Genomic DNA, 13,543 nt, shown 5'->3' on the forward strand with positions numbered 1-13,543 from the left:
AAGGAAAAATGAAAAGGAGAAAGAGGTCACTGCTGGTTACACTATTCATCATTACTCAATCTTGTGATCCTGATTCCTGACGTTGCAGAAGATCTGACATTTTATCTAATTCCATGTATCTCCCTACTTTCCCATTTGGCATTGTGCCCACAAATATCTCATCTGCCAAATCTTGTTTTGCCAAAAATAAGATGGGGATCATGGTAAAAGTGGAATCATGATCAATTTGGACTGCATGTTCACTCATGGGGTAGAGAGTTTGACCAATTGAAGTGAGAACCTTTTATTTGTTAATGCCCACATTCCGGGCTGTATGAAAATCATATTTAATTAATATAGTACAATTGTATTTTTTTTTTGGTACATTAATGTAGTACAATTTTTGTCGTGAAGTAAGCAATGTTTAGAACTCCAATCTTAAATCAACTTCATGATTAGGTCAGTAATCAGCAGAGTATTTAAGGCAGAAAATTGGGTTGCCGTTGCCGTGCGCCGCTAGTCAAGTGACCTATGATGACTTGGTTTCCTCTCCTCAATTTTATGGTTAATGTACCTTTTGTGTGAGTGTGAGTTTGTACGGATGATATATTATCTTGACAATTTTTAATGCTTTTATGCCTGTATTTATAATTTTATTCTATTTTATGTTGATTTAATTTTATTAATAACCGAAGGTGGTGAATATCAAATTCAAGATTCTATACTCACATTGGCTTTAATACCAATAAAAAAATCAATCAAATAGTTCAAATCGTTAAGTGAAGACTTATTTCTTTACTCCTATTGTAATGTTTTTTATGAATTTTTTTTTGTGAACCAAGTATACAAAAACCTTGTCAATTATAAATACTATAATTTTAGGTAAGTAAATTGTCAATAATATTATATGAGATTGGTTAGAGATTAAACCAGTTTTTCAAAAAAAAGAAAAAAAGAGATTAAACCAAATGTTTGGCGCGTAGGAGTTAAGCAGGTGGGGTGAGAGTATGTGTTTGAATCTTTCCAGTATCATCTTTGGGAAGGGTTTAAAACCTTAATCCTGGACTCGCCTCGAATCGGATTAATTGCAAAACAATGAATCGATTAGAATATTTTCAAAAAATTGGTTAGAGATTAAGTTTGGTCAGGGTTACTGGTTAGTGGTTACTGCACAAAGAACATGTGCGGTAAGTGCAATTATTTTGACTAGGTTTCTTTCACTCAATTCTTTTTCATATTATATGGACTTGGTCTGGCATCAAACAACAGCACTAGCAATTTTACCTGAATTTTAATGCGCGATATAAGATTGATAAGGTAGCGAAGTTGACATTTTAGGATATCAAACTTCGTAACTTGAAAGCATGGAGTTTTCATATTACACGCAAAATGTTAAAATTTACGAGATTGACTTCAAGGATCGATGTTCAAGTCAAAGAGCCACCCTGTTAGGATGATTAAGAAACATGTATTTATAATTTATGTAGTGATTTTTTTTCTTTCCTAAGTTAATATATTAGCAATTTTTATGCGAAATTTATCTGTTGGGCTAATATATTAATTTATACAAGTCAATCTAAACTAATGCTCTGTAATATATTTGTCAGGTATACATAAACGACAAAGAGAAATTCTTGGAAATGATTACTTTAAATTGGAATTGTTGAAAATTAACGAATTGACTTTCAGATTATTTGTTTATAATGTACATTATGTTAGTCATTTGGGCATCCTTGTATTAAAGATTAAAACTTAAAAGAGCTTTCTGTACTAAAAGAAAAAAAGAAAAAACTTAAAAGAGCTTCCAACTGAAATTTGGAACATTATTGTTGCTGTTTAATGACCATCGCGTTTTAATAAACTTCTTCCACGTACCCAAAAGGAGGGATGGAAACCTAAGTTAAAACACTGTTCAGGTGTTTTACCATTTAGATTCTGTACATTCTCTAACTGTACTGGTCAACAGAAAAAACAAATTCTGAGAACGAAATGTCGTGCATTTAAGAAACGTTTATAAAAAGTCAATCACAAGGTGTTATCTAATTATTATTTAGAATTTGGAAGAAGAAAGAAATGCAAATGAGCAGGTTGACCAACCAAGTTATTAAATATATTTTAAATTATATTTAATTTAAATTGGGCTCAATTTATTTATTTATTTATTTTAATGGTTCATCAATTATTGGACTATTCTACAACAAGGGAAGTAAACTCTCACTACATTTTTTTTTAACAAATCTCACTACCAAATTTTTAACATGCGGTTGCATATTCAAAATTCAAATTTGATACTACTAATTAAACTGAACAATCACATACAAATTGATTTACTTGTTTGGCCATGCTAGTCTGCTCTTTAAGAAGTTGATACAATTTACTCTCATTAAATTTATTTTTTTTAAAAAGTCTCACTACCAAATTTTTAACATGCGGTTGCATATTCAAAATTCAAATTTGATACTACTAATTAAACTGAACAATCACATACAAATTGATTTACTTGTTTGGCCATGCTCGTGTGCTCTTTAAGAAGTTGATACAATTTACTCTCATTTAAATTAAAATCGCAATAATAGATCTTTATAATATTAGATTGGGCTCCTCTAAAATTGTCATTTGATGTTACGAAAAGACTAATCTTTTCAAAACCTTGAATTGTTAGACAACCGCGATTTTTCTTCTTCCAACATTTGGAGCTTTAAATACTCGGTGGGGTAGATATAAAAATTGCCCTCTGTACAAAAGCTGGCTCATTTATATTTTATGGCTGTCTTTTCTACATACTTCAGGTATATTGATAAGATCTTTAATGATTTAGAAATCTAAAATAACTCTACTTATTTTTTTTCAATTTATCTCTTTATTGAAGCAGAAACGTAACATTGTGAGAAGAGACACATGAAATTCAAGCATAACATTGCATCAAAACAAACAATTTATAGCATAAGCTCATGAGAATACTATGCTAAGCATGAATGACTTTCAGTGTTAAGAATTTCAAAGAAGACTTTTCAGTTTCAAAAAGAAAATTAGAATCTAACTTGAATACCTCCCACACTAAGATAAACAATACACTCATCACTCAAGTGTTTGGGTATAATCGTTCAATCCAGCAGTGTAATAGCACTACCATAGACTTGAGCTTATTCTCAAGTTCCTAAAGATAAGAAACATAGATAACATGCAAAAAGTGATCCAAATGTCTTTTTAGGGTTGTAACGTGACCTGGTTTAGGGGTAAGAATATTTGAAAAGTAATTAATTTTATTGTGTGAGATTGAAACACATTTAATTTAATTCAAGGCTCAGTCAACTCTCAAACAATATTTTACTAGTTCTTCCTTTCAATTCATGATTTTTATTCCTTTTTCACCACATTTTCTTTCTTCTTACTAATAATTTAGAGTATAAATTTTCTTTCACATTTTCTTTCTTTTCCTTTACACATCCTCTTCTCAGACATATTTATTCTTCCTTATGGTACTCTTTTCCTTTTTATCACTTAACTTTCAATGGAGCACTTCACCTTAAATTTTCTTTGATCAATATTTCAATCTCATTTAAGGGTGAGAGAATAAAGGATATAAGCTAAGTAATTTATGAGAAATTGAACAAAAATCAGTCTAAGCCTCAAAGGGGCTAGCAATGGAAAAAAATTCTTTTTAGGTGGGCTATTTGGCCAAGTGATTAACAAGAACAAAAATGCCTTTATCATTTCAATTCATGCATGCATCCCAAAGAAACAGATCAAGTTCTAGAGTGCCACTACAGTGAGGTCTCTCAAAAGAAAATTCCTATATAGGCTCAAATCTCACAGATTGTGGCGTCAAGTTAGAATCTAATTCCTAATTTTCACATCAAAGCTTTATCTAAAAATTCTCAAAAAGAAAATCCCACAAACGAGCAGCCATATTCTCTAGATAATATTCAATGCAATGTGATGACAGAAAAAAATCATTATGAATTCTCACAGTGTCACATATGCTCTTTAAGGTTTAATCAAGTTATTGACTGAATAGCTAATAAACATATAGGGAAGTGCAATAATTCTTTTCATTGCTATTATCTCTGGAAAAGTATTGAGTAATGTTTTTTTTTTTGTGTCACCTCTATGGCTTGATTTGCATTTTGTAATAATATAAGTATATCATTTATGCACGTTTGATAATGATTATTTAACGAAATAAAATAGTTTTTTAAAAAGTAATTAATTTTTTAAAAATAAATCCTCTTATATTAAAATTTCATATAATCTATGGAATTTTTATGTCTATTTCTTTTTTCATTAATAATAATTAAATCTCACTTATTTAATGAATATGAAGAGAGATAGACACAAAATTTTTATATGATCGAATTATGTAAATTTTTAATATGGAAAGATTTATTTCCTAATTTTTTTTCTTAAATACAGAATAAGATAAATAGAAGGTTATATGTACAACTTTTTTTACTTACAATCCCTTATAATCAAATTTTATTATTAGTTTTCATTAATCTAATAATCATAATTTATTCAGAATTAATAAAATGATTTTCGTACAGACAGTACATAGAAGTAGGAAGGGCATTCAATTATACTTTTGCATACCCTAAAGAGCCAATTATCTCCCAAATAAATATAATGATGCTATATCCTTGTGAAATCCTTTGACAAGGACAATCTTGAACTGCATGCAAGCAAACAAGAGAAATGTCACAACTGACGTGACACGTGTCACTAAAACGATCACAATCATAATTTGAATTTGTCTAAGTTAAATAATCAAACTAGAGAATGTTTTCTTGCCTGCCTATTACAAAATTAAACGTACGGCGATAGTTGATTCACTTTAACTCGTAATAAGATAATAGCAATGTACAACTCAGTCATCGTCCTAGCTTCACTGTGCTTGACGAGCTTCTTGCATCATCTAGCATGACAAAATAAGGAAATGGGGTGACTCATAACTCTCTCCTTTTCCGAACCAAATCGAACTAATTTAAATCAGCTTAATTTTGAATCAAATAATTATTTTTTAACCGGTTCATAATCGGTTTATATTTTAGAATCTATTTTACGTTTTAGAATTGGTTCCAAATCAGTTCGGGTATGTGAATTGGTTCCGAATCGATTTTCTTTGAGTTGTTTGCAAACCGATTCTGAATCATTTTTTCACTAATTAAGTTATATCCATACATAACTAATTAAGTAACCTCTCGCTGATTATGAGTTAAAACATATTTCACTAAGCTAACAAATTAATTCTGCTAATAGGTTGGTCAATCTCAACACAGAGATGGCTGGGTATTATATTGGTCAATTAATTTGTATTAATAATTATATTGTTTGTAGATTCATGATGCTACTTATCGGGACAATTGGATTCTAAATCAAACAAATTAAAGCTTAGATATGATGTGAAGTGCCCACAAAGTAACTGCTCAGTGATCATAAAAGTGATCAGATGTAATCCCGACAATAACCATCAAGAATAATGAAGGTAGGAATGACCCTTCAGAGGATATGGATACGTCATTCAAACTCAAAGGCCAACAAGAAAAATTAAAATATTTATTGGCCCGAAATCTTTATAAAAATATCAATTGCATCACGTGCATAAATTTATACAATAAGTAAGCAATGTTCATAATATAGATTAACCCAGATTATAGTGTTAAAATTTACTAACTTTGCATTTATTGCATTGCCAAATAAGCTTATAATTAACGAAATATTTTTAATATAAAAAGATTATTAGATTGTAATCTTATATGTTAAACACTTACCTCAGTACGCATAAAACCACCTTAAATCTATAATAAAAGGAATATTTACGTGTTTTAAAATTAAGTTTGAATTAGTTATATTATCATCTAGAGTAAATTTTACATCATTTTTTAAAAATTTAGATAAAGTTGCAGATCCAAAATAACGTTAATTATGAAGTTTGGGAAAAAATTATAATATATTTTAATAAAACTAATGTTGCAAGAGGTAGTTAAAATTTTTAGAATATCCTTATTTTGTTTCTCCTTAATATCCAAAACGACGTCATTTTAAGATTGACATGAAAAAATGTAAAATAAATAAATAAATAATAACTGCGAATAACTAAAACTTTCAATGATTTGATAGTACTTAATTGAATGATGATGACACTAATGATAGTGCATCAAAATTATTATAATCACCTTGTCAAAATATGAGCTCCTATGGACATGATCAACTAAAAAATTCGGAGCAAGTAGGCAAGTTTAATACTGAAGCTTAGGATCCAAGTGTATGACTACCATTGCTAAAAGCCAAAAGAAAAAATTCCATGTCGAGAATCTTGTCACCATTTAATTTAAATTTTTTACTCATAATCTATAGTCGAGATCACATTGCATGTAATTTTCATGTCACTCATCCATATTTGATCTATGTCATTGAATATATAGTGTGATGACCATGAAAGGTTTAGTTACGTTTGACAGTCACAAAAGCCGCCATGATCTCATATTAATATGGGAGATATAGACCAGATTGTATTTGAGGAGGAATCTAAGGATAAATAACATATAGTTGTGCACTAAGGATATATGATATAATTATCTCAGGTCAATGTGTAGGTGAAAGATTATTAGGAAATTATATTTTCTAATGTGTTTGTGGGCTACATATTGTATTAATAATTATATTATGTTATTTAATATATATTGGATAAATTAAAGTGATCAAATAAAGATGTCTAAATAGATTCCTATGTAAGTGTGGGACAAATGAGTGGATACCAGTGTTGGACCAACTACATATAATGGGAGCTTATTGTCCCAACACTAAAGAAAACATGATAAACCTTTAGTTTATCTTGTTTAATGGACTAAAATAATATGAATTATCTAGTTGAACAAGTCAAAAATTAGGGTTTTAAAATGATAGTCATGAACATTATCTGATTGTTGGAACTAATTAATATATTTGTTATTTTTAAAGGGATTTGATAACAAATGATTCAAATATGAAGATTTAGATAAAGAGAGATCAAATCAGAAAAGAAGATGAATCAAGGTGAAAACAATAAGATTGAAGATCTTATCAAGTTGTTAGAAGTGAGAGCTTAAGCCCCCATTCACAAGCTTAAGCGCCCAGACAAGTCCAACTTAGGCCCATTCAAGTTTTCTACTGCAATACGAACTCTTGACCTATTTAAACACCATTGGGGACCAGAAATACATAACTTTTACATTGCTAAACAACTCTTGGGTGCTCGGAGGCTGAAGGAACGCGGAGGAACATCAGATTCATGTTCGTGAGCGGCGGAGACGGATCAACGTCAAGTGTACTGGAGATATTGAAGATCCACCAATCACTTATGGAGTTTGGGGAAGCTTTTCTATTTTCTTTTGTTCTTGATTTTGCTATGTCCGGCTAGTTCTTTAAGTAGTTAGGGTTAGATGGATTTTAGTCGATTTATTATGCTTTGAACAATTCGTACGTTAATTTTCCTTTTTATCATGAATGAAGTTATCTGTTTTTAATGCTTTATATAGGCTTGAATCTTATATAATGATCATCGGTAAATGCATGACAATAGGGATGTTGGTGTGTGATCCATGTCTGATAACTTCATCGTAAACGCTATGATTCTAGGGATAGACATAGAATTTGCGTAACCTTAAGATTCTTGAACTTAATGCTTGCATTTTTGGGGAATAACTGGGGAACTAGGGTTCTTTCAAGTTTGTAAAGGTTTTAGAGTAACAAGGGATTGAACTCTAATAACATGCAAAAGAATTGATTAGATTGATACTAAGGACAATTAACATTAAGAAGGAATTCAAACGTAATAAGGAGATTAAATGAAATCGAACCCCTAGCTACGTTCTTTTACATTCTTAAATCACATCTTTAATTTCACGTCTTTAATTCCTGCAAGTAATTAGCTTTAATATTTAATATTTTAATTTTGCAATTCAAATCCTGTTTCCAAATACACTCTTGATTGTCCAACTTAAGTTGCGATAGTCAATTGGTGCTTGAACCGTAATCCTCGTGGGAACGATCTCTTACTTAATCATTATTTACTTGTACGATCGGTGCACTTGCCGTGAGTAGCAACAAGTTTTTGGCGCCGTTGCCGGGGATTACTATTTCAACATTAATAGTAGCTATTAATTCCTTAGATTGGACCTTATTTTCTGTTATTTAATTTTTTGTTATTTAAATTCAGTTTTATTTTCTTATTTTATATAATCTATTTTTCTGGTTTATGCGAGGTACCGTTGACACCGATTCCTTGCAATTCGACCCGGAGATAGAGAAAACAGCAAAAAGAAACAGAAAACTTGCTAAAGAAAGAAGACAGCAAGAGAAAGAAGCTTCAAGCTCAACAGAACCAAGAGAAGAAGCAATGGGAGACAACAATGTACCTCCACCACCTCCGAGAACGTTGGGAGATTACATGACTCCTGCTCGAGTTCCACAGACGGCGAGTATTGTTAGACCAAACGTGGATGCTAACAACTTCGAACTCAAGCCGGCACTTTTACAATTAATTCAGAAAGACCAATTTGCCGGAGGAAGCACGGAAGACCCTTACATCCATCTGGAAAACTTCTTGCTATATTGTGATACCTTGAAGATGAATGGGGTGTCTCGGGATGCTATTTTGCTCAGATTGTTCCCATGTTCACTTAAAGACGACGCAAGAGGATGGTTGCAATCGTTACCTCAAGGAAGCATCACCCGCTGGGACGACTTGGCAACCAAATTTTTGGACAAATTTTTCTCATCTTCGAAAATGGCAAAGCTCAGGGCAGATATCACTTCTTTTGAACAAAAAGGAAGTGAATCTCTATATGAAGCATGGGAAAGATTCAAAGGACTACTTAGGAAGTGTCCCCAACATGGCATTGAAGCTTGGGAGCAAGCGAGAACCTTCTTCCAAGGGATGACGCCGAACACAAGAACATTGGTGAATGCTGTATCAGGAGGGTCCTTGAAAACAAAAACTCCAGAGGAAGCTTTAGAATTGCTAGAATCTCTAGCCTCTCAAGAGTACGATAATGCTCCGGTACCACAGAGAAGAGCGGGGATAATGAAGCTTGATGGCTGTGATGCCATCTTGGCTCAGAATGAGCAGATTTTGCAATCCAATAAGAAACAGCAACAACAGCTAGATGCTCTCGCAAAACAATTTTCTGAATTTCAAGTTTCTTCTGTTAATACTCCTGCTATTATTTGTGATATTTGTGCAGGTACTCATGCTACTGAAGACTGCCAGGCACCCGAAACTGCAGATGTTAATGGAATTTGACATGATCAAAAAGCTCCATATAATCCAGGGAGGAACCAATACGACAATAATCAAAATCAAGGGTGGAGAAATAAAAATCAAAATCAACACCCGGGATTTAGTTACAATTTGAACCATCAGCTGAATCCTCCTATGCCAGTGCAACAGCAACCTCCTCAACAATCAGAATGGGAAAAGGCCTTTGCACAACTATCCAAGACCACATCAGACTACATTCAAAGTTCCAATAATTTCAGAGAAGACACTTCAGCCTTTATGCAAGAGACAAGGGCCTCATTCCGGAATCAAGAAGCTTCTATCCGGAATCTTGAAACTCAGATTGGCCAGCTATCAAAGCAGTTCACTGAAAGAGTTCAAAGAACTTTTCCAGGTAACACTATTCCAAATCCAAGTAGGGAACACTGCAATGCGAGTACTACTATGAGTGAGAAAGCCATTGAACCTGTGGTAAAGCCTTCAGTTGAGAAAAAGAAAGATGATGATCTTGCAACTGAAAAGGAAAAAGAAAAGGAAGTTGCCAAAGAATTTGCTGCAGAGAAAACTATTCCTGAGAAGAAAGAGTTCAAATGGGAGAAAAAGAAAGCTCAAGAAAGGCAAGAAAAGCCATTGGAGCTCTCACCTTATGCAAAGATTCCATATCCGCAGAGGTTCAGAGAGGAAATCAAAAAGCAGCAGTATTCCAAGTTCCTTTACATTTTCAAGAAGCTGCAAATCAATATCTTGTTTACTGAAGCCTTGGAGAACATGCCCAATTACGCAAAGTTCATGAAAGATCTTCTATCACGAAAGCGTAAGCTACAAGAATGTGAGACGGTGACGCTAACAGAGGAATGCAGTGCCATTATCCAGAAAAAGTTGCCTCCAAAGCTTAAAGATCCAGGAAGATTCAGCATTCCATGCAACATAGGCAATATGGAAGTGAAAAATGTTCTATGTGATCTCGGTGCCAGCATCAACGTGATGCCACTATTTATGATGAAGAAACTGGGGATCACTGAAGTAAGGCCAACCAAGACAATAGTTCAACTGGCTGACCGCTCTACAAAGCAAGCTTATGGCATTATTGAGGACATACTGGTAAAGGTTGACAAATTCATCATTCCTGTTGATTTTGTCATCCTTGATATAGAGGAAAATTCTACTATTCCTATGATCTTCGGAAGACCTTTCTTGGCAACCTCAGGAGCGCTGATTGATGTACCGAAAGGCGAGTTGATCTTACGGGTAGACGGGGAGCAAGCAATTTTCAAGTTCTTTGATAAAGAAGTCCCTTCACCTATAATTCAACCGCAAGATCAAGTCTACTATATTAGTGAAAAGAAAGGAGAAGAAGAGCACAAAGAGAATTCTTCTCAAGAAAGTAAGCCAAAGGTTAAAATGGAGAAGCTCAGGAGCAAGGGAAAACACGTAAACACCAAATTCAAAGCTATTGAGCCTACTTCATCTCACTCATATGCACAAGAGTACTATGGGAGGACACCATTTCTGAATGATAGAGCTTGGTCATCACCAATCGTGACGTAAAACAAGCGCTTGTGGGAGGCAACCCAACTATATTTTTTATTTTCCAACATTTTAGTATAGTATTTTAAATTTAGTTTAGCTTATTTTAATTATTCTTAGCATAGTTTATTTTAGTCATATCATAAAAATAAAAAATAATAAAAACATTGAGGTTAATAATCAAATTCTGTTGAGATGGACTTTCAGGTGTAAGTGGGATTAAAGCATACACAGGTACGCAACTCTTATTCATTTATATGTTTTGTGTATGATATTGAGCAGAATTATTGAGGTGGAAGAATACACAGTAGAGATGAATGCAAGGAATAAGAAAATATGGAGAAAATTTTCTAAGTATTGAGAGCTTAAGCCCTTAAAGGAGGCTTAAGCCCCCAAAAAAGTGAAATTTCTCTCGGCCCTAGCGCGCTTAAGCTCTCTGAATCGCGCTTAAGCGCGCTAAATAAAATTTTATCCCATTTCTCACTGCCTCAGCTCGCTTAAGCGCGAATCACTGCGCTTAAGCGCGATCATCTTTGACATTATGCATACTGTTAAAGTATTTCAGTTCCATATACTCATTATTATTTTCAGATGCATCTGAATATAAATCTGGAAATTGCACTAACTTTGCAAACATGTTGGATACTCGAATACTAATGCTGATATGGTTGCAGACACTACACAGGATGCTGATAGAAATGATATTGCACCTACTACTGAAATTGATGAGGATTGACCATTGTCTCCATGTTTAGATATTTTTTTTCTTTTGTTGATTTTAGTTCATGTTGATATGAGATGTATATTGAGACTGATCTTGACGTGACTATGATTTTTTTTTGGATATGACATGCTGACGTAGTTTCTTTATCTGTGACATGTGTGCAGAGTACAGTATCAAATTTTTCTGATTTCTTGCTTAGGATTCTTTTAGATTTAAGTTTATTGCTGAGGACAGCAAGATTTAAATCTGGGGATGGGTACCATGCAATTCATCAGACCATAAACTTCACATGGTCGGCAGGAGAAACTCATGATTACACAAATTACACAGAAATATCCAAATTACAAATGCAGTTTTTCAGGGGAGTTTCTCAATATTATTTTCATATTATATGATTTAAATATATTATTTTATTTAGTATTAGTTTATTTTAAAAATTATATTTGATTAAGTATTAGTTTATATTTAAGTTTTCATATATATTATTTTTAATACCCCATCCATCCTTAATCACTAAATATTTAGTGAAATTTTAAAATTGGTGAATTTTTAGATTTTCCATTGTGCTTGATATGTATGCATAGTGAATAATTACATGAAATTGGTTGATAGTTGATATCAAGAGTATAATGATGTGTAAATTTATTTTCACACATAAATGAGCGTCAGTCAAGCATGCTTCATAGTTCACTGGAATAAGAGAAAAATAACTAAAGTGATCAAATAGAGAGTTGGAAAAATAAGTCTCACACCCTTAGCCGTAAGCTATTGAGCCTAAACAGAAAATATTTTTTTTTGTGGTGTGAACTTTACTGTATGAATCACTCTAGAACTTGTTTTGTTTCTCTTTGAAATGGTCTGTAGTATACAATTGTTGAAATGATAGAGGCAGTTCTTTCTAAAAGCTAGATAGCCAAATAGCCACCCTGAAGGTTTATTCTTAGTTGAAGCCCCTTTAAGCCTAGGCCTATTTATTCATTGACAACTTATTGTGAATAGCCATTTTATACACATCCTCACCTGAACTGATTAAATTTCAAATTTAAATGAGGGACTAGATATGATTGAAACAAAAAGAGAAAATCAAACTCTAAGTGTATGGGAGAAAAAGGTGAAAAGAGGAAAAAGCCAAAAAGTGGTGGAAAAAGGAAAAGAAAAGAAAAAGGTTGAAATGTGTATCTTTACAAAAACAGAAAAAGAAAAACAAAAGGAAAAAAGGAAAAGAAATAAAAGGTTCCTAGTTTATGAATAAGTGGAAGAAGAAAAGAGGAGAAAAATAAGAGAAATGTTGAAAAGTCATATTAAAGTTCATCTTTAAAATTGAATTTTAATCAGTAATCTCAAGCCACTTACCCAGATAATTCCTTTCCTTTTACCTAAGCCACGTTACAACCTTATCAAAGACCTCTTGATTAACCTTGTATACCAATTACACTGTGGAGAGTGAGAATATAAACAAGCTTATGGTAGTGTTAATTTAGTGAAGTAAGAGTGAAACACATACCCTTAAACACTGAATGTGAGTGAATAAATAAAAATCAAGTGAGAGGGTGTTGTGGAAATTAAATGGTATTACTCTTTCTTTTGAGAATGCATGTTATGATTTTATGACTGGTGAATTATGACTGTTTGCTTGAAATTGATGTGTCATTGATTTTTAATAAATCTGAATACTTTGATATCTCATTATTGATCAGTTTTCTGTCTGTTATTCATTAAGCATGACTAGCCGTCTCCAAACTTTCCCATAGTTTTATTCTAATTAATTGCTGAGGACAGCAATGTTCAAATCTGGGAATTGTTTGATAAACCTTTAGTTTATCGTGTTTAATGGACTAAAATAATATGAATTATCTAGTTGAACAAGTCAAAAATTAGGGTTTTAAAATGATAATCATGAACATTATCTGTAATTTTTATTTAATTGAATCATCTTTGCTATTTTTTAGGGATTTGTTGACAAAAGGAGTCAAAAGATGAAGATTGGATAGAATGTACACCACAACTAGAAGATATCTAGATCAAGAAACACGATAAAGGAAGATCAAAAACAAGAT

The 13,543-nt window shown here is 32.5% G+C and overlaps 1 protein-coding gene and 1 non-coding gene across 2 annotated transcripts; one reads left to right on the forward strand and one right to left on the reverse strand.

Moving 5' to 3' along the window:
• Positions 1-8,749: 8,749 nt before the first annotated feature.
• Positions 8,750-8,856, reverse strand: LOC133315392 (small nucleolar RNA R71). The gene has a single exon (XR_009752065.1). It is a non-coding gene; the product is annotated as a small nucleolar RNA R71 (small nucleolar RNA).
• Positions 8,857-9,391: 535 nt separating this feature from the next.
• Positions 9,392-11,498, forward strand: LOC133315391 (uncharacterized). The gene is made up of 2 exons (XM_061516996.1): positions 9,392-10,571; positions 11,437-11,498. Exons 1-2 carry the CDS (start codon positions 9,392-9,394, stop codon positions 11,496-11,498), a joined length of 1,242 nt encoding a protein of 413 aa, XP_061372980.1.
• The last annotated feature ends 2,045 nt before the right edge of the window (positions 11,499-13,543 follow it).

Source organism: Gastrolobium bilobum, unplaced genomic scaffold, assembly GCF_033153095.1.
Source record: "Gastrolobium bilobum isolate Gb01-03AN ecotype WA unplaced genomic scaffold, APGP_CSIRO_Gbil_v1 utg151847, whole genome shotgun sequence".
Taxonomy (NCBI): Eukaryota; Viridiplantae; Streptophyta; class Magnoliopsida; order Fabales; family Fabaceae; genus Gastrolobium; species Gastrolobium bilobum.

What these genes read in the sequence shown, in the direction of transcription:
- LOC133315391 (XM_061516996.1), top strand. Translation starts at nt 9,392, where the DNA reads ATGCCAGTGCAACAGCAACCTCCTCAACAATCAGAATGGGAAAAGGCC. An exon ending in AGATCAAGTCTACTATATTA is followed by an intron (nt 10,572 to 11,436) that starts GTGAAAAGAAAG and finishes ATATGGTTGCAG; the next exon opens with ACACTACACAGGATGCTGAT.